Below are 27273 nucleotides of genomic sequence, written 5' to 3' on the forward strand. Positions count from 1 at the left end.
CTAGCTTGGAAGATAGCCAATGAGCTGAGGTAAACGGCAATATGTAATGGTTATACGTTCGAAGACCAGCCTTTGACGTAAACTCTAGCGTAAAAGAGGCTCATTCGCCATTGCAAATCCTACTTGACGGAGCCACGAGTGTTACGCATAGCAGTACATAGTCAATAGCATTTTCAGCAAGTTTATATATTTAAATTATGGCGAATAAATCAGGAAAAGCTAAAACAAAGTCTAGGTATACAGATTTAACCCAAATTATAGAGGAAATTGATAGAGAAAGCGAGACCCAGTTACTTCAGCACCTTCTGTCCCCTCTACCTCTGTCACTTCTGCTCAAACCAGTGGTGTTCACCTGTCCAGATTCATCTCTGCAGGCATGAATGTGCCTCAGGGCAAAAAGGGCACAGTAGGGAGATGTTGTTGGGCCCTTTGTCACAGTAAGCCTCTGCTTTACACCAGAAAGAGACTGCTATGGGCCATGGCACCAGCAGCACAATATTGTGTAGAGGACTGAGGGTCTTCACAAATGATACCAAGAAAATGCATATCCTTGCTTCTGGGCCTGAGCTACAGTCAGTTAGATTAGGGTATGTTTTTAGGCGGAAATTGAGAAGGGGGGTACCCCAAAGAAGTTAAGTGCATAGATGACATGTATTTTTTCCCCCTGCCCCTTTTTCAAGACGGGTAAAATCTAAATCGGAACAGATTTCACACATACAGTGCATTCAGAAAGTATTCAGACTCCTTTTCCACATTTCGTTACATTACAGCCTTATTCAATCAATTAATTGTTTTCCTCATCAATCTACACACATTACCCCATAATGACAAAGCAAAAACAGTTTTTTCCCCAATTTCTTTTTAAAAAGTACATTTAAAAAATGAATACTTTACTTCCGATAAGTATTCAGAACCTTTGCTATCAGACTCAACATTTAGTTCAGGTGCATCCTGTTTCCATTGATCATCCTTGAGCTGTTTCTACAACTTGATTGAACATGATTTGGAAAGGCACACACCTGTCTATATAAGGTCCCACAGTTGACAGTGCATGTCAAAGCAAAACCCAAGCCATGAGGTCGAAGGAATTGTCCGTAGAGCTCTTGAGGCAGGATTGTGTCGAGGCACGAATCTGGGGAAGGGTACCGAAAAATGTCTGCAACTTTGAAGGTCCCCAAGAACACAGTGGCCTGCATCATTCTTAAATGGAAGAAACGCCAAGATTCCTAGAGCTGGTCGGCCAAACCTCAGGGAGGTGACCAAGAAAACGATGGTCACTCTGACAGAGCTCCAGAGTTCCTCTGTGGAGATGGAAGAAGCTTCCAGAAGGACAACCATCTCTGCAGCACTCCACCACGCAGGCCTTTATGGTAGAGTGGCCAGACGGAAGCCACTCAGTAAAAGGCACATGACAGCCCACTTGGAGTTTGCCAAAAGGCACCTAAAGGACTCTGACCATGAGAAACAAGATTCTCTGGTTTGAAGAAACCAAGATGGAACTCTTTGGCCTGAATGCCAAGCGTCACGTCCGGAGGAAACCTGGCACCATCCATACGGTGAAGCAGCCATGATGTGGGGATGTATTTCAGCAGCATGGACTAAGAGACTAGTCAGGATCGAGGGAAAGATGAACGGAGCAAAGTACAGAAAGGTCCTTGATGAAAACCTGCTCCAAAGCACTCAGGACCTCAGACTGGAGCGAAGGTTCACCTTCCAACAGAACAAGGACCCTAAGCACATAGCCAAGACAACGCAGGTGTGGCTTCGAGACAAGTCTCTAAATTTGTAACCCGTTCGAACATTTCTTGTGAGACTTGAAAACAGCTGTGGCGTGACGCTCCTCTTCCAACCTAATAGGGCTTGAGAGGATCTGCAGAGAAGAATGGGAGAAACTCCCCATTCAGTTGTGACAAACTTGTAGTGTCATACCCAAGAAGACTCAAGGTTGTAATCGTTGCCAAAGGTGCTTCAACAAAGTACCGAGTAAAGAGTCTGAATACTTATGTACATTTTTTTCATTTAAATATTTTAATTTGCAAATATTTCTAAAAATGTGTTTTTGCTTTGTCATTATGGGCTATTGTAGCTTGATGAGAGGGGAAAAAATAATTTAATCTATTTTAGAATAAGGCTGTAACGTGACAAAATGTGGAAAAAGTCAAGTGGTCTGAATACTTTCCGAATCACTGTATATTATTTTGTATATGTAAAGACAAGATTAAATAAAGAATAGCCTGATGGGTGAAAATATTTGCCTTTCTCTATATTATCACTTGTGAATGATGCCCAGCTTGTGTGCAGTGAGGCAAGAAACAGAGCGTGCCTGTTTTTTTCTGAACTTTTTCAAATCATAGTCGCAAAATAAGCCTAGACCATAGGCCTATATGTTTTGATAAGGTTTGTATCACAACTAAAGTGGCCAAATAACTTAATAAATTAAGCACATTAATCCGCTTTACAAGGGGTGTATTGCCTAACTGGATACATAAGCAGTGTGTGAGTTTCTAGTTTGGGGAAGATAATTTTCACCATACAAATGCACCTTTATAATAAAAGCAATACATGCATAATTACATTTTCGGTCACTTTTGAGAATGGTGTTGGCTGATGAAATGTAAATGTGGACAGTTCTTCCAATATCTTCAATATGCACCCCGGAATTGGATATGGACGTGCGCAGTTGCATCTGTCTTCAGCCTGTGAGGAAGACCCGATCATGTGACTGCATTGGCTACTAAAAATGTAGCTATCTGAGAGAGCCGTGTGAGTGAGAGATGCTTCGGAGCTAGCAGCCAGGAGAAGGGAATTATAATTATTATATTCAGCCCAAGGGCACAACGGCCAATGGCCGCAAAAGGCATGGATTTTTTTAGGGGGCATTACGTCGACACAATGGGCATGCTACCGGGAAATTCAAGGCATTATCAAAAGAATAGCCACATGTGCGCACTCATAAATAACTAATATTAATAACCATCTAGATGTCACCTTGATATATACATACAGTCTACTACTCAATGGGGTGGGAATGAACGGTAACAACACTAGGACACAGTGCCCTTTGCTCCCGTTTGCCAAGCACGACTGTCCGGAAACTGCGTGGGAAGTAGCTACCTAGTAGCCAATATCAGGGTGACAGTCACAGTAAGAACACACATAAACTCAGCAAAAAAAGAAACATCCCTTTTCCAGGACCCTGTCTTTGAAAGATAATTCGTAAAAATGTGAATAACTTCACAGATCTTCATTGTAAAGGGTTTAAACACTGTTTCCCATGCTTGTTCAATGAACCATAAACAATTAATGAACATGCACCTGTGGAACGGTCGTTCAGACACTAACAGCTTGCAGACGGTAAGCAATTAAGGTCACAGTTATGAAAACTTAGGACACTAAAGAGGCCTTTCTACTGACTCTGAAAAACACCAAAAGAAAGATACCCAGGGTCCCTGCTCATCTGCATGAACTTGCCTTAGGCATGCTGCAAGGAGGCATGAGGACTGTAGATGTGGCCAGGGTAATAAATTGCATTGTCCGTACTGTAAGACGCCTAAGACAGCGCTACAGGGAAACTGGATGGAATGCTGATCGTCCTCGCAGTGGCAGACCATGTGTAACAACACCTGCACGGGATCGGTACATCCAAACATCACACCTGCGGGACAGGTACAGGATGGCAACAACAACTGCCTGAGTTGCACCAGGAACGCACAATCCCTCCATCAGTGCTCAGACTGTCCACAATAGGCTGAGAGAGGCTGGACTGAGGGCTTGTAGGCCTGTTGTAAGGCAGGTCCTCACCAGGCATCACCGGCAACAATGTCGCCTATGTACACAAACCCACCGTCACTGGACCAGACAGGACTGGCAAAAAAAGTGTTCTTCACTGACGTGTCGCGGTTTTATCTCTCCAGGGGTGATGGTTGGATTCGCGTGCATTGTCGAAGGAATGAGCGTTACATCGAGGCCTGTACTCTGGAGCGGGATAGATTTGGAGGTGGAGGGTACGTCATGGTCTGGGGCGGTGTGTCACAGCATCATCGGACTGAGCTTGTTGTCATTGCAGGCAATCTTAACGCTGTGCGTTACAGGGAAGACATCCTCCTCCCTCATTTGGCACCCTTCCTGCAGGCTCATCCTGACATGACCCTCCAGCATGACAATGCCACCAGCCATACTGCTCGTTCTGTGCTTGATTTCCTGCAAGACAGGAATGTCTGTGTTCTGCCACGGCCAGCGAAGAGCCCGGATCTCAATCACATTGAGCACGTCTGGGACCTGTTGGATCGGAGGGTGAGGGCTAGGGCCATTCACCCCAGAAATGTCTGGGAACTTGCAGGTGCCGTGGTGGAAGAGAGGGGTAACATCTCACAGCAAGAACCGGCAAATCTGGTGCCGTCCATGAGGAGGAGATGCACTGCAGTACTTAATGCAGCTGGTTGCCACATCAGATACTGACTGTTACTTTTGATTTTGACCCCCACTTTGTTCTGGAACACGTTATTCCATTTCTGTTTGTCAGATGTCTGTAGAACTTGTTCAGTTTGTGTCAGTTGTTGAATCTTGTTATGTTCATATAAATATTTACACATGTTAATTTTTCTGAAATTAAAATGCAGTTGACAGTGTCATGATGTTGGCCTGGGGGGTAGTATTATGACAGTCATAAATACCTCTTCCCCCCTTTTTCTTCTCTCTACCCTACTGAGGTTACATTTGCAAAACCCTTGGTTAACATAGAGATTCTGGGAACATCAGAAGGTGGGGGGAAATAAACTATATTCTGGTAATGCGACCAATTGAACATATGCGGTGGTACTTAATGAATATGATGTCAGTTCGGTTGTCATCTGAGACATTCTCATCAATGATAAGATGACATAAACTCTACAGTGGAAAGTCTACACATCAGAGTTATCGGATTCACATGGAATTATTGTTCAATTTAAATGTTTGAATATGAAATGATTCGTGATGGGATGAAATGTGATTTTAGCTTCTAAAATGTGAGATTTGGGTTTTCATAAGACAGGGCTCTGCTCAATCAGTGGCACGCCCCTGTTGAGGGACATGGGCTATAAAACTTTTCAAACACACCCTCCTCTCCCTTCCTATATAAGCCTTTGACGACAATATAACTTCCTGTTCCGAGGATGTAGGATGACGGTCCTATGTCAGAATGGTTTAGATAATAACTGCAGAACGAAGCCAACATCAGCGTGAGCTTTGGTTGCGAATGGTATGAACTTTGAACTCTTATTCACTACAGAAGTGATACCTCCTAGCCGTTGAGTTAGCAACAGCAGATGCAACGAGGGTTAGGAAGGAACAGACAGTATCCCGTCTATCACCCAACGGCGTTACTACAATGTATACAATTGACAACCAGAGACATTCTTCAAAGGACTCGGTTTGGCAACACAGCCTTCCATCTACCACAAACCTACCGAAGCCTAGCTCAGAGTAAATATTTATTGCATTTTCCTTTTCCAAATGGGCGGTATTTTAGAATGCATAAGATACTGTATTTACGATAGCACAGCTTCTCCCTGTGTCCCTTAGTCTTCCCACTCTTTCACTCAAACCCAGCCCTTTTCTTTTGTGTATATATCTGAACATATCGGAACATATCTGTTCCGCCCGCTAGGGATGTTTTCCTTTATGACGTAATTTGTAATCAAGTTATGATTTTAATTATGTGTATGTGTAATTCTGTGTGATTAGTTAGGTATTTAGTAAATAAATAATTAAACCCAATTTTGTATTGCTGATTCAACTTGTTAGCCAGGGTTCGTGCAGATAACTAAGAATTTACAACTTTCAGATGAGACTGAATTAAGATGCCGATTAATATTGACTGCTATTAATGTAAAATATTACTAGGTCTTTAAGAGTTTATTCGGAAGATAACAGCTCTATAAATATTATTTAGTGGTTCCCGACTCTCTAGTTAATTACATTTACATGATTAGCTCAATCAGGTAATATTAATTACGGAGAAATTATTTTATAGAATAGCATGTCATGTCACTTAATCCGGCATAGACAAAGACACAACAACAGTAAGAGGAAGTTTCTTTTTTCTTTTTTTACAATGCATGAAGCAAAAGGTACACCCATCATCAATACCTTTTAGTCAAAAATAAACAATCATCAGTTTTCTAACTGAAAATGTATAATTAATTTTGTAAAACTAACAGTGAAATATGACTCACTCATGCTCTGGCTTCAAAACAGAAGTCCAAACATACAATGTACAGTAGCTGGGTGGTAAGAAACGGAAGAAGAAAAACACTGTCCAATCAAAACTGTCTAACCTATGAGTGTACAAAACATTAAGACAAAACACCGTCCTAATATTGAGTTGCACCCTCCATACTCCAATACTTCCCACAGTTGTGTTAAATTGGCTGGGTGTCCCTTAAGTGGTAGGCCATTCTTGATACACACAGGAAACTGTTGAACTTGAAAAACCTAGCAGTGTTGCAGTTCTTGACACAGATCGGTGCATCTGGCATCAACTACCATACCCTGTTCAAAGGCATTTAAATATTTTGTCTTGCCCCATTCACCTTCTGAATGACACACATACACAATCCATGTCTCAAGGCTTAAAACTCCTTCTTTAACTCATCTCCTCCCCTTCATCTACACTGATTGAAGTGGATTTAACAGGTGTTGTGTCTTTACTATCATTATATTGAAGGGAAGCTAGAAACCATTATACACAGGCAGTTAGAAAAGCCAAGGCTAGCTTTTTCAAGCAGAAATTTGCTTCCTGCAACACTAACTCAAAAAAGTTCTGGGACACTGTAAAGTCCATGGAGAATAAGAACACCTCCTCCCAGCTGCCCACTGCACTGAAGATAGGAAACACTGTCACCACTGATAAATCCACCATAATTGAGAATTTCAATAAGCACCTTTCTACGGCTGGCCATGCTTTCCACCTGGCTACTCCTACCCCGGTCAACAGCACTGCAACCCCCACAACAACTCGCCCAAGCCTTCCCCATTTCTCCTTCTCCCAAATCTGCTCAGCTGATGTTCTGAATGAGCTGCAACATCTGGACCCCTACAAATCAGCCGGGCTAGACAATCTGGACCCTTTCTTTCTAAAATTATCTGCCAAAATTGTTGCCACCCCTATTACTAGCCTGTTCAACCTCTCTTTCTGAGATTCCCAAAGATTGGAAAGCAGCTGCGGTCATCCCCCTCTTCAAACGGGGTGACACTCTTGACCCAAACTGCTACAGACCTATATCTATCCTACCATGCCTTTCTAAGGTCTTCGAAAGCCAAGTCAACAAACAGATTACCGACAATTTCGAATCTCACCATACCTTCTCTGCTATGCAATCTGGTTTCAGAGCTGGTCATGGGTGCACCTCAGCCACGCTCAAGGTCCTAAATGATATCTTAACCGCCATCGATAAGAAACATTACTGTGCAGCCGTATTCATTGATCTGGCCAAGGCTTTCGACTCTGTCAATCACCACATCCTCATCGGCAGACTCGACAGCCTTGGTTTCTCAAATGATTGCCTCGCCTGGTTCACCAACTACTTCTCTGATAGAGTTCAGTGTGTCAAATCGGAGGGTCTGCTGTCCGGACCTCTGGCAGTCTCTATGGGGGTGCCACAGGGTTCAATTCTTGGACCGACTCTCTTCTCTGTATACATCAATGAGGTCGCTCTTGCTGCTGGTGAGTCTCTGATCCACCTCTACGCAGACAACACCATTCTGTATACTTCTGGCCCTTCTTTGGACACTGTGTTAACAAGGCAGGCAAGCTTCAATGCCATACAACTCTCCTTCCGTGGCCTCCAATTGCTCTTAAATACAAGTAAAACTAAATGCATGCTCTTCAACCGATCGCTACCTGTACCTACCCGCCTGTCCAACATTACTACTCTGGACGGCTCTGACTTAGAATACGTGGACAACTACAAATACTTAGGTGTCTGGTTAGACTGTAAACTCTCCCTCCAGATCCATATCAAACATCTCCAATCCAAAGTTAAATCTACAATTGGCTTCCTATTTCGCAACAAAGCATCCTTCACTCATGCTGCCAAACATACCCTTGTAAAACTGACCATCCTACCAATCCTAGACTTTGGCGATGTCATTTACAAAATAGCCTCCAATACCCTACTCAACAAAGTGGATGCAGTCTATCACAGTGCAATCCGTTTTGTCACCAAAGCCCCATATACTACCCACCATTGCGACCTGTACGCTCTCGTTGGCTGGCCCTCGCTTCATACTCGTCGCCAAACCCACTGGCTCCATGTCATCTACAAGACCCTGCTAGGTAAAGTCCCCCCTTATCTCAGCTCGCTGGTCACCATTGCATCTCCCACCTGTAGCACACGCTCCAGCAGGTATATCTCTCTAGTCACCCCCAAAACCAATTATTTCTTTGGCCGCCTCTCCTTCCAGTTCTCTGTTGCCAATGACTGGAACGAACTACAAAAATCTCTGAAACTGGAAACACTTATCTCCCTCACTAGCTTTAAGCACCAGCTGTCAGAGCAGCTCACAGATTACTGCACCTGTACATAGCCCACCTATAATTTAGCCCAAACAACTACCTCTTTCCCTACTGTATTTAATTAATTAATTTATTTAGCTCCTTTGCACCCCATTATTTTTATTTCTACTTTGCACATTCTCCCATTGCAAATCTACCATTCCAGTGTTTTACTTGCTATATTGTATTTACTTTGCCACCATGGCCTTTTTGCCTTTACCTCCCTTATCTCACCTCATTTGCTCACATCGTATATAGACTTGTTTATACTGTATTATTGACTGTATGTTTGTTTTACTCCATGTGTAACTCTGTGTCGTTGTATGTGTCGAACTGCTTTGCTTTATCTTGGCCAGGTTGCAATTGTAAATGAGAACTTGTTCTCAACTTGCCTACCTGGTTAAATAAAGGTGAAATAAAAAATAAAATAAAAAAATATTGAAGACTTATAGTTTTTATCAAAGATTCTCTGTAATTAGTATTACGTGATTAGACTGATTTAATCATGTAACCGTAATTAACTAGGAAGTCGGGGCACCAAGAAAAATATTCAAAAAAAAATAACTTTTCAGATATTTTATCTGATCAATTAGTCTTCGAATTAATGAATTATTTACTTTACCTCACGTTAGTCTCATTCCAAACACCATAAATTGTATTCACTATGAGTCATCCATACATCAATTGTCTTAAATAATTTATTTATTACTAACTAAGTAATTCACAGAAATGCATAAACAAACAAACCAACAAGGTAAATGTGGTTACAAGAAATTATAGGAGAATGTGCCCTAGTGGGCTAAACCGGCATCGCGGCTTGTTAGACAAAAGGGGAAGTGGGGGTCGACCAAGAAGTCACTACAGAGTGATAATTCTAACAATTGAAATGCTAATCCTTTACACATGAACGCTCACTCATTCGGGAACAATTGCAATCAATATATATGTTTATGCTCAGTGTGTTGTCTTGATCGCTCGTGAAAACTTTCTTTCTGTTGGAGAGTTTCGTCCTCTCTCTCTGTCTTGGTTAGAGGGGATAGTTCAGAGTGACATGCATTCATTTGTTATAGAATGGATGTTTCGGCGGTTGTCGTTCTTTGCGTTCAATGATACCGAATTCCTAGCTGCAGACTAGTAATTAATATCAAAGACTTGTTCTTATTCTGTCGGTATCGATAGTCTAAGAGTTTAACCATGTGGTATGGTTAAAAGATTCAGCAATGGTCTACAACCTTTGTCCACTCCTGATGGAGAAAAACATGGTCTGGTGATAATTTCTCAAAGTTGGGTTTTATTCAGAATGGCAAATGTCTGACCCTAACTGGGCTCAGGGGTGGTCCTCTGATTTTTTTTTTTTTTTTTTTTTTACCTTTATTTTACTAGGCAAGTCAGTTAAGAACAAATTCTTATTTTCAACGACGGCCTAGGAACAGTGGGTTAACTGCCTGTTCAGGGGCAGAACGACAGATTTTGTACCTTGTCAGCTCGGGGATTTGAACTTGCAACCTTTCGGTTACTAGTCCAATGCTCTAACCACTAGGCTACCCTGCCGCCAAATCCAATTCCCTTTTTGACTTTTCCTTCATTAAACAGTCCAAAATCACATTGTAAAATTGTTTAAACAGTATCATACTCACTCATTCATCTTATACAACAATTAGATGTAAACCTCATATCTGCGGCTATTATATAAACAGTGTTATGGTAATGTGGCCACACCATCTCCCATGAGCTTCCACAAGTTGTAACAAACGGACCAGTTCGTAGCTGGATTCTTCACCGATCAGTTATACTTTCTCCGGAACATGACATTTGTTCGTACCTCAAGTTCTGTGAGGTGGAAGGAATTCCTTTGTTCTCTATGAAAATGTACTCTCTCTATACTGTGTGTCCATGAGGAGATCCTCAGGAATTTACGACGTCTCCCTGGCCACAGCAGCCTAGTTGAAGGAGGAAATGGGGAGGCAGGGAGAGGGGGATGGGGCTCGCCACACCCAGAGAGGCAACTTCATGACACAGGTGACATCAATAAGGGATCATAGTTTTCACCTGGATTCCCTGGTCAGTCTATGACATGGAAACAGCAGGTGTTCTTAAAGTTTTTTTACACTCACACCCACTACTTTCCTTTCGACACACACATTTGCCCATAGTCCTATCGCCATATTGGGATGGAGATACTGCCTTTTCAGCAACGATGGGAATCTTAATGTGCAGGGCAAAGATGAGGCTTACCGCTATGTCTACCATAGGTGACAAGGTGTTAAACATGTCTGTTCAATGGGCTGGGGTCTCCTTCAGCAGGTATTCAGAGAATGGTCAGCTTCCCCATCAGGTGTGTGTGTGTGTGTGTGTGTGTGTGTGTGTGTGTGTGTGTGTGTGTGTGTGTGTGTGTGTGTGTGTGTGTGTGTGTGTGTGTGTGTGTGTGTGTGTGTGTGTGTGTGTGTGTGTGTGTGTGTGTGTGTGTGTGTGTGTGTGTGTGTGTGTGTGTGTGTGTGTGTGTTTCCAACCGTGTCACTGTTAGACTGAATGAGTGTGTGTCAGTTTGCAGTTTTACTCCATGCTTGTTTTAGCCTCTGATTGTTTAGTGTATATTTGACTGTATCGGAGTTGGTGACATGCCTCTCCTTGGATGAACACCTGTTTGTTGTGTTAGTAACTGTAATGTAGGGAGTCATATTGAGTCATGCTCAAGAATGTTTGTGGGCTGGCTTACTTCATGTCTCCAACGCAAATTATGTTCCTGCCATGCAATACTTGACTACAGACAGTATTGGTTTGGAGATGGCAATCAATGGTGTGTTTTTATGATTAGATTATTAGATGTGTAAAAAAAAAAAAAAAACTTAGTCACACTTGCCAACTGTTCAGTCCCAGCCTTCTGTTTGGTGGGTGTTGCATCTGTGCAATACTCTGAGTTGCCATGTATTGAACCCAATGGCCTCTTTTTCTCTCCACAGAAAGATCTGTGTGCACTGTAAGTGTGTGCGTGAGGAGCATGCAGTGCGGGCAGTGCCGGGCCAGCTGGAGAGGATGATGATGAAGCTGGTTTCAGACTTCCAAAGACACTCCATCTCTGATGACGACTCGGGCTGTGCCTCCGAGGAGTACGCCTGGGTCCCACCTGGACTCAAGCCTGAACAGGTCAGAACCAGAGAACGCTTCACATACATACATTAATGCACACACACACAAAGACATGCACGCACTCTCACACATACATGCATACATTAACACTCAGCATATACAATGAGTGTACAAAACATGAAGAACAACTTCCTAATATTGAGTTGCACCCCCCCCCCCCCCCCCCCCCCCCCTTTTGCGTTCAGAACTGCCTCAATTCGTCGGGGCATGGACTCTACAATGTGTCGAAAGCATTCTACAGGGATGCTGGCCCATGTTGACTCCAATGCTTCCCACAGTTGTGTCAAGTTGGCTCGATGTCCTTTGGGTGGAGGGCCATTCTTGATACACATGGAAAACTGTTGAGCTTGACGAACCCAGCAGCGTTGTAGTTCTTGACACAAACTGGTGTGCCTGCCACCTACTACCATACCCCTTTCAAAGGCAATTAAATATTTTGTCTTGCCCATTCACCCACTGAATGGCAAATACACAACCCATGTCTCAATTGTCTCAAGGCTTCTTTAACCTGATTTGAAGTAGATTTAACAAGTGACATTAAGGGATCATAGTTTTCACCTGGATTCACCTGGTCAGTCTGTCATGGAAAAAGCAGGAGTCATTAATGTTTTGTACTCAGTGTATGTTTAAACTTCAACACACAGGGTCAAAAACATCCTTGGAATGTGTGTCTGAACATTATTGTTTTTTAATCCAGGTGTATCAGTATTTCAGCTGTATCCCGGAGGACAGAGTGCCCTATGCTAACAGCTCAGGAGAGAGGTACCGCATCAAACAGCTCCTCCACCAGCTACCAGCCCACGACAGTGAGGTAACGGTCACTAATACTGTAACTCTGTGTGAGGTTTTGGTTGTCCTAACGCCCCTGGGCTGTAATATAATGGTTTTCTGCTGGGATGCTTGTCTGACTCAGCATTGTAACTGTTCACTAATACTAGACTGGAACTCTGTGTGAAATGTTGGTTTTCCTAGCTTCTGGGCTGTAATTTAGTTGGTTTGTGTTGTTCCTCACTAGACTTCTGCTTGTCTGAGTCAGCATTATAACTGTATGTATTTTGTGTTTCCAGCATCAGTACTGTAACCAACTGGATGAGGAGGAGAAGAAGGAGCTTTGTCTGTTCAGTCAGCAGAGGAAGAGGGAGAACCTGGGCAGAGGCATGGTCAGACTGTTCCCTGTCACCATGACCGGAGCCATCTGCCAACAGGTAGACACTGCTGAGGGTGGGGGATCAGGGGGAGACTAGGGTGGGACGGAAACATTGAGAGTGAGGGATTAGGGAGATGAGACAAGGAATTAGGAAATTTCTTGGTTTTTAGTGTATGTATTCTCTGTACTCCCTCAAGCACATTTGCATTTTGTTTACCTGTTTTGTCTCTCTCACTTTCTCTCTCTTTCTCTCTCTGTGTTTCAGTGTGGCAGACAGATCTATGGTGGGGACATAGCAGTGTTTGCCAGCCGAGCGGGGCACGGTAGCTGTTGGCACCCTCAGTGTTTCCAGTGTGCCTCGTGCACTGAGCTGCTGGTAGACCTCATCTACTTCTACCAGGACGGACAGATCTACTGCGGCCGGCACCACGCTGAGAGAATGAAACCACGCTGCCAGGCCTGTGATGAGGTGACTGTGTCTACAACGCAAATCTCTCCGCACTGGCTCATACACTCTGACCTGCCCTGTCCACTCCACAAATTTCTCCATACTGTTTAACCATTGTCTGTCCTTTCCACAAAGATCTCTAAACTGTGGATCCACTGTCTGTTTATACATTCTATCTGCCCTGTCCAGTTCTAACACTGACTCCTATGAGGAGATGTGTACTCATACTCTCCCAGCCCAGAGTAAGTCTTCTTTCTTTGATTTGCTTGCCTGTAGACCAGGATTGTCAAAAATAATTTTATAGTATGAAGAATAAAATTGAACAAATCTGAATAAAATATAAATATTTTCTCCAAACGATTTGAGGGATTGCGGCTATTCTGTGTTGAGCGGTTAACAAATTGTTATTACTATATACTTAATTTAGAGTTAATGTAACTTTAGTTGTTCTACAAACGTTGGGCTATATGTTTTGATTTTCAATACAATGTAAGGCTGCATGATGCGACTCTAATGATGATTCGAAAAAAGTACCTTGCTTAGTTTTTTGCGCAGGCTGTACACAACATCAAACAAACATTCACAATTTGATAAGCACTTGATAAAAGCACTTGATAATGCCTAGAATTTCACGGTGGCATCCCCTTTGTCTGGCCGTAATGCACCCTAAAATCCATGCCTTTTGTGTTGTGCCCTCTCTGAGTGGCGCGCACTCCATCACGTGATCGGGCCTTTGTCACAGGCTACAAGTGAAGACAGACGCATCGGGGACGCAACTGCGCGCGTTCTTCCGAGGTGCATATGGAAGCTGTTGGAAGAACTGTCCACATTTACTTTTTGTTAGCCAACAATGAGGCCTAATGAACAGCAAAAGCACTAGCCTAGTACAAAGGTCAACCTATTCTGTGTGAGAAATAAATATTCCAAACATAGTCTGGGACAGTTGTGGGATGCGGTAGATCCCAAGTTAATACAACCACTAGATTCAAAAAACCTTTTTTACGCAATGTGGCTGAAGCAACAGATCAGAACTTTTAGCTTAAAATGTTGATAAACTATTAGGCTATTTCTTCACATTATAGGCACAGCAATGCGCACATGGTAGTAGGCTATAAGTGCAAATGTTCCATTAGCAGAAAACACCATTATCAAAAGTGACTGCAAATGCAATTATGCATGTAATGCTTTTATTATAAAGGTGCATTATTATGGTGAAAATTTACTTCCCCAAACTTGAAACTCACGTGCTGCTTATGTAACCAGTTAGGCAATACACCCCTTGTATAGCTGATTAATGTGCTTAATTTTATGAAGTTATTTGGCCACTTTAGTTGTGATACAAACCTTATCAAACATATTGGCCTATGGGCTAGGCTACATGAGGTGGGCGACTATGATTTGAAAAAGTCGCAAAAAAAGGCATTGTTTCTTATGCTGGGCAACATCCACGAGTGATAATATATAATTCACAAGTGATAGGCTAATATTGTCACCCATCAAACTATTCTTGATTTAATCTTGTCTTTACATATATTATTTAGTATATGTGTGACATTTGTTTTGATTTAGAATGGACCATTATCATGCACCTGTATCGAAACGGGCAGCGGAGGAAAAAACATGTCATCTATGCACTTAAATAGAGTGGAGGACGCTTTTCCCTGTGGTTTCATTTCATGCCAGCCAGGCAGACTATACTTCTGTTATAAATATGAGCAATGTGCTTAATTTAAAAAAAGTTGAGAAATAAATATAGTAGGCCTAGCTGAGCAGAAAGCTGATCCTCCAATTTTTAATAGAGGCCATCACTCTGTTTTGTCACGCAAAACAGAGCTCACGGGCTCTCATGAAGTGTTTGATTTGATTTTTGAATACATTTGCATTGATGTCAGAATAATTAGAGGGACTATAGAGTGCTGAGAACCAGGCAGTTAGCAAGTTTGGTAGGCTACTAATGACCATCAGCAGCATCAGAGCTTGGAAAAGCATAATTACAGTGACTAAATGGTCACGTGGAATTTGACTGCCTTCATGTGGTGGTAATACGGTCACCGCAACAGCCCTAGTCATGACTGACCTTCACAACCTACTGGGCACAGACGTCAATTCAACATCTATTCCATGTTGGTTTCAACGTAATTTCCTTTCGAATGACGTAGAAACAATGAAGATTCAACCAGTGTGTTCCCAGTGGGAAGTCCTTAGAGGACACATTGGCCCTGTCACACGGACACCCTGGGAAAACCTGTTTGCCAGAGGAATGACAATGTCGTTCAACAACCAGAAATATTCAAGAGTTAAGTATTTTCTAGAAAATATGATTTGTTGACCCACATTCTTTCTTCTTCACTCCGTCTCTCCCTGAAATGCAGATCATTCTAGCAGATGAGTGTACGGAGGCAGAGGGCCGACACTGGCACATGAAGCACTTCTGTTGTTTTGAGTGTGAGGCAGCGTTGGGAGGGCAGCGGTACATCATGAGAGAGAGCCGGCCGTACTGCTGCTCCTGCTATGAGTCCTTCTATGCAGAGTACTGTGACACCTGTGGGGAACACATAGGTACTGCAGTTACACAGGTCCATGTTTCCACAAAGGGAAGCATACACTGAGTATACAAAACATTAAGAACACCTGCTCTTTTCATGACAGACTGACCAGCTGAATCCAGTTGAAAGTTATGATCCCTTATTGATGTCACTTGTTAAATCCACTTCAATCAGTGTAGATGAAGGGGAAGAGTCGGTTTAAAGAAGGATGTTTAAGCCTTGAGACAATTGAGACATGGATTGTGTATGTGTGTCATTGAGGATGAATGGGCGAGACAAAATTGAGGCTGTTCGGAAGGCAAAAGGTGGTGTGGGGGGTGAAACTCAATATCAAGAATGTTTGGTACACTCAGTGTTTACACACATAGAGATGTAGGATCTTAATATGAGCCAGTTTACTACAGCAGGGAAAAACATGTTGTGGATTATACATTTTGTAGGGGTTGATACATATTTTTTTGTCTGACATTTTAAAAAGGAAATGACAACCTTTAGAAGCCTTTTTAAACCTTGCTAACTTGCAGTGTATTCATTTCCTGCTGTGCAGGAAACTTTATGCAACAACAGGATGATCAAATTTAAGATATGCCATCTGTACACATAAAAAAACAATATACACGTGTGCACAGACAGAAACATATGCTCACTCACACAGAGAAGTATACACACTCGCATAGAGACAACTTTCTTACAGCCTCTCTTTGTCTTCCAGGTATAGACCAGGGTCAGATGACCTATGAGGGCCAGCACTGGCATGCAGCCGAGTCGTGTTTCTGCTGTGCCCGCTGTCGGCTCCCCCTGCTGGGGCGGCCGTTCCTCCCGCGTGGGGGCCTTATCTTCTGCTCCAGGCCCTGCTCCCTGGGAGAGGACCCAGATAACTCAGACTCGTGTGACTCAGCCCTCCAGAGCCGGCCTCCGCAGCACAGGCACTGTGAGACTGCAGAGAAGATCCAACAGTCGCAGCGCTGCTCCCCACAGCAACCACCAGAGGGAGCCAACATCCCTGTTGTCCCAGGAAAAGACTGTGTTCATGCTGCACAGGAAAATGAAGGTAGCGGCATACTGCAGATGGCATTTACATGTTATGTAGGTCATGCCTGAGCCTTGTAATACTCATAGCCTGCAGGGAATGAAATTGAAATGAAGTAATAATTTGAATAATTTAGCAGGTTATTTTATCCATAGCAACATTGATCAAATTATCAAAACAATACCATTTAGAAATGGTCAAAAGATTACATAGCCTTTTCTATTCAAGCAAGGTGTGTTTTATCTTCATTTCATCTCTGTTTCCCAGGTGTTCACATCTCTACTGATGTTCCAAATGGAGTCTCCCCACCACCCAACGGTCATCGTAACCTCAGAAGGTCCTACTCTCCTCTTCCCCACTGTCGCTTAGCCAATGGCTGGGCACCATCTTGGCCTATCGACCAATCTCTCAACAGTTTGCACACTGGAGACTGTGGCAAGCATCCAGGCAGTAGTCTGGAGTTTTTAGGAGAGCCCAACGGCTACGCTGGACACCCCCTCACCAGTTTCAGTAGAGGAACTTCTACTGCAAAGGACTGTGGGAACTGGGTGGAGAAGAGTAGTCAAGTTACGAAAGGTATTACACATTGGTGAATTGTTCTACAAAGTGCTACTTCAAGGCAATTACATGCATAATAAATGTGGGTCTTGAGCTACAGTATTTTGTTCAGAATGAAACAGTTAACTGTAGAGCTCTGTTAGATACAATTGGCCATAAGCAAGAGTTGGGATAGTATTCTATAAATCCGTTTCCAAATCTTGCTCATCTCCTGTTATTGTGAGTTGATTGAACAGTAATTGAATCCATTGCCTTTTTATAGATTGAGGTCTTTTATTTATCTCTCCTTCTTTCCAGTGTTTCCTCCCCCGAAGAATTCCTCCTTACCTGCATCACTAAACCACCCCAGTCCTGCTGACCCCCCGCCCCTCCCAGCCCCTCTACCCACCAAGTCTCGTGATTTGATGGCCAAGCCAAATCTGCACCAACCAGAACCAAGCCCCCCTGACCATAGTCCCCAATCATTTCGCAGTGGGACAGTCAGAGTCAGCTTCCGAGAGCCAATCAGCTGCAGCTACTCTGTGAATGAGGAGGAGGAGGAAGAAGATGAAGAGAGAGGAGAAAAGGAAGAAGAACAGGTGGAATGGGAGGAAGAGGATGGAGGTTTTGGGCGCAGATTACATATGGAGAAGGGCATTCCACCTCAAATGGACCTACTGGGTAAGACCACTTTTCTTTTCTTTTTTCTCTTTTCATCACAACTGCCAACTGTCTTTTTTTTGTGTCCCCTCAGATGGTTCATACCAACATCGTAGTTTACGGCGGGGGTGGAATCGAGGCCGTGTGGCCTCTGACTCCGTTCTCCACCTAGGCACAGAGACACGCTTCCGTCACTCTCTGCCTGATCGGCCCCGTCTGGACGCTCTAGAATGGAGAGGACAGCGGGAGAGTGCTTCCCTCTCTTCCCCAGGCACCACAGAGCCCCTGTCACTCACCCTCCAGCCAGCCCAGTACAACAAACATGAGGACTCCTGCTCAACCTGCTCCTCCTCCTCAGAATCAGAGGAAGAGGGTTACTTCTTGGGGCAGCCCATCCCCTTGCCCCCCCAGCTAACCCGAAGGCCCCCGTCCGTGGATGGAGAGAGGGAGGGAGAGAGGGATGGAGAGAGGAAAGGAGTGAAGAACAGGGGTTTGAGGAACAGCCTGAGAAGGAAGAAGAGGAGGGCAAATAGCCTTGGCGCAAAGGACAAAGACACGAACTGTGCAATCTCCTAACTTTGACCCTCACAGACCCAGTGAAAGTTATTCTTATTCAACAAGCAGGCCAATGTTCAATATCACAAAAATGTATCTGTAATATGTTGCAATTCCTTTGGGATACTTTGAACACAATACTCCTATGCAGCAGACGTATTCAAAGATGGAGTAAACTACTGTACTATGACTATCACATATTAGTGTTCAGAATATGATTTCAAATATTTTGTATGCGTTTTATATTTGTATTTTGTTTCGGGCACGTTTTTGCACAGTAAAATGAAACTTGCATCCATTTGGTAAGTCTGTATGCTTCTGTAAGGAAACATCACTGTGCGTTAGAACAAGCAAAGGATTTACTCCGAAAAGGCAGGAAATTTACTTTGCATGATATTACTCAAGTGAATTTGTGGAGAGAGAACTCTCATTCCAGTATAAACATGTAAGCATTTATTGTGGTAAGTTATTCTTACTGACCTTACAGTAAGGATTTGAGGATTCCTTCTCAGTCTACCTTTCTTTGTAGTTAAACATTTTAAATTTAACAAGGCAAGTCGGTTAAGAACAAATTCTTATTTACAATGATGGCCTACCCTGGCGACACTGGGCCAATTGTGAGCCGCCCTATGGGACTCCCAATCACAGCTGGATGTGGTACAGCTTGGATTTGAACCAGGGACTGTAGTGACGCCTCCTGCACTGAGATGTAGTGCCTTAGACCACTGCGCCACTCGGGAGCCTAAGAACTGAGTCTTCATGGGCATTTGGCCCTCTCTCACAGCTTCCACACAGAGAGTTCTTCAGCAAAGAATGTGGTGACAGTTCTCAACCACATTCTTCCACCAAGCCAATCCGATATAAACTAAGATTTACTTTTTTCAAATGTTTTTGTAGCCTGCTGGTTTTGTCTTTGGTGTTATATGCATTGTTATACAGTTATGAATCACCAAATAGTTGGTTAAATACCCTGGGAGAGCGGTGAGATTCAAAGGCTATCTGTACACAATAACCTGGGCTGTGAATGGTGTGTATGTTCATGTGTGTCTGCGTAAAGTAAACTTTGTTTCCATTTTGACGTAAAGCACCCCTATGTAAGTGTATGATATGTTCAAAAGAGGAAATAGTGCAACATGTACAGTACCAGTCAAAAGTTTGGACACACCTACTCATTCCAGGGTTTATTTGTACTATTTCCTACATTGTAGAATAATAGTGAAGACATCAAAAATATGAAATAACACATATGGAATCATGTAGTAACCAAAAAAGAGTTAAACAAATCCAAATATATTTTATATTGGAGATTCTTCAAAGTAGCCACCCTTTGCCTTGATGAAAGCTTTGCACACTTTTGGCATTATCCCAACCAGCTTCATGAGGCAGTCACCTGGAATGCATTTCAATTAACAGGTGTGCCTTGTTAAAAGTACATTTGTGGAATTTCTTTCCTTCTTAATGCATTTGAGCCAATCAGTAGTGTTGTGACAAGGTAGGGGTGGTATAAAGAAGATAGCCCTATTTGGTAAAATACCAAGTCCATATTATGGCAAGAACAGCTCAAATAAGCAAAGAGAAATGACAGTCTCATTACTTTAAGACATGAAGGTCAGTCAATCCGAAAAACTTCAAGAACTTTGAAAGCTTATTCATGTGCAGTTGCAAAAACCATCCAGCGCTATGATGAAACAGTCTCTCATGAGGACCACCACAGGAATGGAAGACCCAGATTTACCTCTGCTGCAGAGGATAAGTTCATTAGAGTTAACATGGAGGAGGAGGTGTGATGGTGTGGGGGTGCTTTGCTGGTGACACTGTCAGTGATTTATTTAGAATTCAAGGCACACTTAAACATCATGACTACCACATCATTCTGCAGCGATACGCCATCCCATCTGTTTTGTGCTTAGAGGGACTATCATTTGTTTTTCAACAGGACAATGACCCAAAACACACCACCAGGCTGTGTAAGGGATATTTGACCAAGGAGAGTGCTGCATTAGATGATCTGGCCTCCACAATTTATTTATTTATTTGTACCTTTATTTAACTAGGCAAGTCAGTTAAGAAAAAAATCTTATTTTCAATGACGGCCTAGGAACAGTGGGTTATAACTGCCTGTTCAGGGGCAGAACAACAGATTTGTACCTTGTCAGCTCGGGGGTTTGAACTTGCAATGCTCTAGTCCAATGCTCTAACCACTAGGCTACAATCACCCGACCTCAACCCAATTGAGATGGTTTGGGATGAGTTGGACCGCAGAGTGAAGGAAAAGCAGCCAACAAGTGTTCAGCATATGTTGGAACTTTTAAGACTGTTGGAAAAGCATTCCAGGTGAAGCTGGTTGAAAAATTCCAAGATTGTGCAAAGCTGTCGTTAAGGTAAAGGGTGGCTACTTTGAAGAAACTCAAATATAAAATATGTTTAGATTTATTTAACACTTTTTTGGTTACTACTTGATTTCATGTGTATTATTTCATAGCTTTTATGTCTTCCCTATTATTCTTCAATGTAGAACATTTTACAAATGAAGAAAAACCCTGGAATGAGTAGGCATGTCTTTTGACTGGTACTTTATGTACATTACTAGATATTTTTTTGTCCAGTTATTATTTTTATACTCTTTGGTGCTGGTTCCTGTTTTTATATTTTTTAAAATATATATAAAATACTTCAATCAAACTGTCACTTTTCAGAAATTATGAGGAAATTACAGTTTCTGTAAATTCTGTAATAGGGGAAATACATCTATTTAAAAAAAAAACTTTGTTCTCATTTCATATAAAAAAATCTTTCTGATTACTGAAATCATTAGAGAACAGGAAACTGCTATTATCACATGACAGAAGAAGCAAGTCTACTTCCTTATGTAGGAGTGATTTGGTCGGAGTAGTCAGGTGGGACGACGCAGACCCGGTGGAGAGCGTGGTGAAACAGAAAAAACACTGTCCGTGTTAGAGAGGATCAAAACCCGAATGTATCATGGGTAAATTGTGACTGACTGATCTACAAATGATAAGTTATTTATGATGCAAGGTGATTTGTAGATCAGTCAGTTGGCATTCGCCTGCAGTCGTTTTGATGCTTTCGAAACACGGCCACTGAGTGTGTTTGAGCAAATTACTTTTGTCAAGTCGTTGACTATCGTTGGTCATCGCCTTTCAAAGTGGTTATAAAAATTGTTTGACTTGTGACTTGAGGACTGGATGAACTTTACAAAAATCATGTGATCAAAAGGTCATGCAGTTTTTTAAGAGGTCACCAAGTCACTGCAGTTGCTTCTCATCAACTGCACCATGCAGCCATCACTTGCATTGTGGGAGGCACTATTTGTCAACTTTTTTTCAAATACATGACTGAAACAGGAACCAACTTTGCTTTGATTCAGGGGATACAAATGAAAAGTGATATTTGAGACCTCTCTCTAACCAATGAATTGTACACGTTATGTGTCCAGTTTGTGAGTGTGTGATATGGAGGTACAGTAAGGTTTATGTCGACATTTATACAGACAAACTTTTAGAAACAATAGCAGCTATGTTAACACTGCCATGTTGATCTGAGCCTTGATGTTGGAAAACCACTACAGTGTCCAACTTTCGGCTGTCGCAGATTAACCTCCTCCGACTTCACTCGCCGACTTTCATCTAAAGCTTTGTTAGGCTTACCGCTCGATCACACCCACTGTCTGTCCTGCTGGGTTTTGATGCAGTCTTTACCCGACTAGGTCAAGTTAGGATTTGTCAGTGTGAGCTTTTGTTCCAACCCCATTACTGTGTTTTAGGTGCCAAGCTTATGTTAATGTTGCAGCAGTGTGGAGATTCCTAGATGTGAAAAGTGTGCAGGAGGGCATGAGACAAAGGAATGTGTGGTATCGGTGGGAAATGTTGTGTGTGTTAACTGTAGGGGTACCCATGTTGTTGGAGATCAGAAGTGTCCGGTGAGAGAAAGGCAGGTCGAGGTTGTCAGGGTCAGAGTAGTACAGAAGCTGTCGTATGATGAGGCAGTTAAGAGAGTAGTAGAGGAAGATGGGTCCAGGGTGAGGGATCCTAAGACGATCCCTGTGAGTAGCCCGAGGCCAATAGAGAGTGATAGGAATAACATGTTCTTCAGTAAGGTTAGCTTCTTAGCATTATTAGCCATGATTATCAACTGTACCACAGAAATGGAATGTAAATCACAGAAAATATATGTTGTGGTGGCAGCTGCAGAGAAGTAGTTGGGTGTACAAGATTTTACAGCAGAAGGTGTGTTGAGCGATAGTGTCCCATCCTGCCAGCCTGGTGTAGGATCAGATAGAGCCAAAGTAGTGGAATAGTGGTGAGATTTTAATTGGTGTAGGGTTAATTAGTTGGCAGGGCACATTGTTTTCTTCCCGAACAGTAGGCAGACACACAGCCCACACAGAAGGTGGTGGCATGCACCTCTAACGTATGTTTTCAGACCGCCATAATACCATAGAACAAGAAGTAGTAGTCAGGTAGGGGAAGGAGAAGGAGGAGCATGTGAGCTGTCTGACAGGTTTGGCTGGTCTGTTGCTCCCTTCCATTCTGTCTCTGCAGTAGAATTCTACGGTTTGTATCCTCTGTGGCGTGCTGAGCTGTGGAGAGGCCTAGAGTTCTGTTGGGGACCTGTAAGATTTTACTTCCATTCTAAAGGTATGTGTGTGTCCAAGTAACCAACCCCTTATTTGGAATTAAGGACAATCCATCTACAAGCCTTGGGTGTGTATATGTGAGAGATCCTTTCGGTGTTAGGTGTATATATATATTTGTTCTTCCTAAATAGAAGTAGCTGACACTTGACACTGGGTTGAAGAAGAAGGATCCGTTTTGTTTTACATACCACTTTACATACCTCTGTGTGTTCAATATTACTGTATTCTGAGAACTTAGCCTAATAAAACAGAATGTCCTCTGCCCTCATTGACTGATAAATTGTACTGTGTGTACACAGTAGGAGTGTGTGAGGGAGAGGAGGAGCGACATAGATGAAGAGATAAAGGACATGCAGGTAAGAGAGTGTAGTGAGACAGCTCAAACCTCAGTAGGGGATTGGCATGGCTCTAGGTGGAATGAGTAACATGTTGTTCAGAATGTCTGTCAGATACAGACTATTAGACCAGGGCCTTAAACACGTTCATAAAGCACAGATTACTGGTTTGACATTCATATCTTTGTGCTTTATCTACCAACAGCGCATGACACCACACAATAGGAACATCTTTAGAAGTTAATAGTAGGCCTTGCTCCCCAGAAGTGATACATTAATGGAATAATTTGTCTGACCCAAGTTAATGTTTATGTTGTGGTCACCGATCTTCAATACATTTACTGGTGCAGACAAAAATAATACATGATTTGTGTTCTAAGCAAAACAAATGTTCAGAAATGAATTGATGATAACTACAGTCAACTTCTAGAGGGGTGGATCAAGTGGTATGGTTTCAGAGATACTGATGCCATCTATTGTGGGGTCTGCGCTCTAGAGCGGTGATTCCCAACTCCAGTCCTCCAGTACCCCCAACAGCACACATTTTTGTTGTAGCCCCAGACAAACACCTGATTCAACTCACTGAGGACTTGATGATTAGTTGACAAGTTGAATCAGGTGTGCTTGTCCGGGGCTAAAACAAAAAATGTGTGTTGTAGGGTACACTCAAGGACTGGAGTTGGGGAACACTGGTCTAGAGGAAGCCCAGCACAACGCCCTAGCAACTGGGAATCTTTATTTAAAGGTGACATGCATTGTTCCCCTCTACCAGCTGTTGTGAGTTTTCAACATGCTGTGTTGTCATTGACTGCATCCTGGGGTTTTGTGAGTACAGCGGTTGGGGCCATTACTGTTGACTTATAATATGCCTGAGTCAACCACAGCACTTTAAAGTGATTTGTGTGAGTTGAAGTATCAATGCTATAGGGGTAGTATCTCTGTAGAAGGTAAGTGATCTGGAAGAGAGGGGGTCCCTCTGTCTTTGAGGTAACTGGGTATTTATATTGATTGCTTGCCTGTATGCTGTCTCTCTCCTCTGATGACACAGTTATCTGAGTTGCTATCTGATGTGATGCTGTTTCTCCTTTTTCTGCTGGACATCCAGGACTTTAGGGCACTAGGGTTCAAGTGACATCCTTATGGGAACTGGAAGAAGACGGAATCATATCAGCCACAAACAAAATCCTGTCAGCTTTTGGGGACAGTATGATCCTGGAGTGAAGACATCTGAATAATTTTGACTTTGGGTGGCCAAAAAAAGCAGGATAAAGACAGGAGTCAAGTACAAAATAGCCCACCTGTGCTCCCCCACCTCCAGCATGCCTGTGGAGACACTACAGCCTGGCCTGAGACAGCCGGGGGCAGTGAGGGCTGCTGCTGCTGGAATGCCCAACCGCCTTCTCATGCCCAACCGCCGCCTCCTCCAACCAAGAACATTGGAAGCAACTGAGCCCAGGCAGAGTGCAGTGGAGAGACTGGCAGTAGACAAGGCTAAATATGTCAAGAACCAGGTGGCCCTCTTTAAGCAACAGCCAATCAAAGTGCCTCCACCTATCATGCGCAAGCCTCTGATGTCCCCTGCCCCCGCCCTGCGGCCCACCCGTAAGGCACAACTGCCTCGCCCTGACTACACCCAGCAAGGGAGTTCCCCACTGGACCTGGAGCACCTGAGTAACCTGATCAACGGGGTGGGTGAGGCTGAAACTCCCCCTACCTCCCCAACCATGGACCCAGTGGAGAGTAGTCAGGCCCCTGACTGCCCCACTACCAACTCTCCCTGTCCCTCTCCAATCTCTGCTGGAGCTGGGTCAGGGGCTGCTGAGAGTATCCAGACCCTCTGTTCTGAGTGGTCCACCCCAGTCAAAGTTAGGGTAAATGCCTCTGGCCCACTAAGTCCTACAGGGTCTCCTACTGCAGTGACCATACGTAGAGTGGACGTCATACCCCACCACACCACACCAGTGAGGACGCCCCTTAGAGCACAGCAGCAGATGCGCGTCCCATTGCAGCCCATGGCTCTGCATGCACACACCCAGATCCACAACGCTATGTCACCTCTGCGTCTCTTCCACCCCCGAACTACCTATGCACCAGGCCCTGCGTCTCCTAAACCTGTCCCAGCCCCTCCACCACAAAATCACACCCCAACCCCCACCTCCCTGTCTAGCCCCGTACAGCTCCCAGCCAACCCCCCCGTACTCCCACCCTCCCCGTCGGTCACCTGCCTATCGTCCGGCAGCTCCAGGAAACGTCCCTCTCTGAACCGCTCCAAATCCGACATGAGTGACCGTTACTCCCGGGCCAGTACTGAGCTGGAGCGCTTCTTCAACCTGTGTGGTTTGGACACTTCGGAGATGCAGGTGCTGAAGGGGCCAGGCTCAGACATCGCCTCCCTTGCACAGTTCCGCAGTGCCAGCGCTCCTGGGTCAGAGTGTGCAGGCCAAGAGGGTGAAGAGGAAGGTGGGGCTGCAGAGCCGGCACCCTATGGCGTCTCAGTAATTGAGAGGAACGCCAGAGTTATCAAGTGGCTTTATGGTATCCGCACATCCAAGGATAGTGCCAGGAGCACCAACATGTAGGGCCATGAGAGACTGATGTAAATAGAGGCAGGGGAGAAAAACATGGCGGTGCACTTTAAACACAATTCCTGTACAGAGAAAAAAGCAGGAGAAGTGTGACTGCCGGTATAAACCAACTAATGAAAATGAAAGGAAGGGACTGATCTGGACTAATAGTGAAGGACACTGTCTGTCAATGCAGTTTGATAGTGTTGGACATCATTTTGTGCAAATTAATTATTGCATGGTACTTGGTACTAACACCCGTTTCATCCAGTGCAAAGCAGCAGTGTTTGGTGAATGACGCTTCTATTGATGATGTGGATCCTCTGTACCTCATCTCCCATTGGTCATCAAGGAGGCTCAGAAAAGGCCTGACGTCCAAGGCTACTCACCTTCCTCCAGCCATTATCATTGGTAGTTCCATGGTGAAGCACATCTTAGTTGCTGTAGCTAAAACCCTGTTCTACCTGGGGGCTACGGTGAAGGATATCACAGGATTTATTTTGTCTATCCTCCTATCCTCCTATCCTATAATTTGATCCCACATGCACTACAACAGCAGCAGCCAAGAGCTGCTGCTGTTGTAGTGCATGTGGGATCAAATTATGTCAAAAATGGTAAATCAGAGATAATGAAACAGGATTTTATTGAGCTGATCAACACCCTAAAAGGCTCTGAAAGGCAGCCGATTATATCTGGCCCCGTGCCTTCGCTGAGTCGCGACTGCGAAAGGTTCAGCAGGCTTTTAGCACTTCATATCTGGCTTAAAGTCTACTGCCATTCTGTTGGCATAACTTTTATTGACAATTTTTTACACTTTTTGGAAACAAAAGATGCTATCCAGGGATGATGGACTCCACCCAAACCATCTCCAGTAGGAGCCCGGACTCTCTCGTCACATTTTAAAGCTGTGTTAAGATATTGACTCAGAGACAGACCAAGCCCCACTCAGGTAATACTGCCCATCCTTCGTACTGTTGTCTATACTGCCAGGGAAGTTGTCAGTTGTAATTTTGTACCCATTCGATTTAATTCCACTCTTAGATCTGCTATTGTTAGCTCAAAAGGGGAGCCCACTGTGGTCTGCTCACCCAGTGCTTAAAGTTCAAATGTG

The 27273-nt window shown here is 43.6% G+C and overlaps 2 protein-coding genes across 4 annotated transcripts in view; both read left to right on the plus strand.

Moving 5' to 3' along the window:
- The window catches only part of prickle3 (prickle homolog 3), a 47776-nt gene extending 28083 nt beyond the window's left edge, over nucleotides 1-19693 (plus strand). For both annotated transcript variants that reach the window (XM_036988513.2, XM_036988514.2), the window contains 9 exons: nucleotides 11497-11680; nucleotides 12381-12494; nucleotides 12751-12888; nucleotides 13096-13299; nucleotides 15651-15837; nucleotides 16537-16875; nucleotides 17122-17430; nucleotides 17710-18072; nucleotides 18146-19693. In XM_036988513.2, the coding sequence (XP_036844408.2) occupies nucleotides 11497-11680; nucleotides 12381-12494; nucleotides 12751-12888; nucleotides 13096-13299; nucleotides 15651-15837; nucleotides 16537-16875; nucleotides 17122-17430; nucleotides 17710-18072; nucleotides 18146-18627 (2320 nt within the window). In that variant the 3' untranslated portion in view covers nucleotides 18628-19693. The remainder of the gene's footprint in view (nucleotides 1-11496; nucleotides 11681-12380; nucleotides 12495-12750; nucleotides 12889-13095; nucleotides 13300-15650; nucleotides 15838-16536; nucleotides 16876-17121; nucleotides 17431-17709; nucleotides 18073-18145) is intronic.
- Nucleotides 19694-23071: 3378 nt separating this feature from the next.
- Nucleotides 23072-27069, plus strand: LOC110532497 (protein FAM110A-like). 2 transcript variants are annotated; one of them, XM_090184986.1, is made up of 3 exons: nucleotides 23119-23264; nucleotides 23563-23619; nucleotides 24704-26481. In XM_090184986.1, the coding sequence occupies exon 3, from the start codon at nucleotides 24918-24920 to the stop codon at nucleotides 26175-26177; it is 1260 nt and encodes a 419-aa protein (XP_090041112.1). In that variant the 5' UTR covers nucleotides 23119-23264; nucleotides 23563-23619; nucleotides 24704-24917; the 3' UTR covers nucleotides 26178-26481. The 2 variants fall into 2 exon arrangements, with proteins under 2 accessions (XP_021472130.3, XP_090041112.1); XM_021616455.3 differs by lacking the exon at nucleotides 23563-23619 and having other exon boundaries at nucleotides 23072-23264; nucleotides 24704-27069.
- The last annotated feature ends 204 nt before the right edge of the window (nucleotides 27070-27273 follow it).

This window comes from Oncorhynchus mykiss, chromosome 9 (assembly GCF_057628025.1).
Source record: "Oncorhynchus mykiss isolate SJ-2025 chromosome 9, ASM5762802v1, whole genome shotgun sequence".
NCBI classification, from domain to species: Eukaryota; Metazoa; Chordata; class Actinopteri; order Salmoniformes; family Salmonidae; genus Oncorhynchus; species Oncorhynchus mykiss.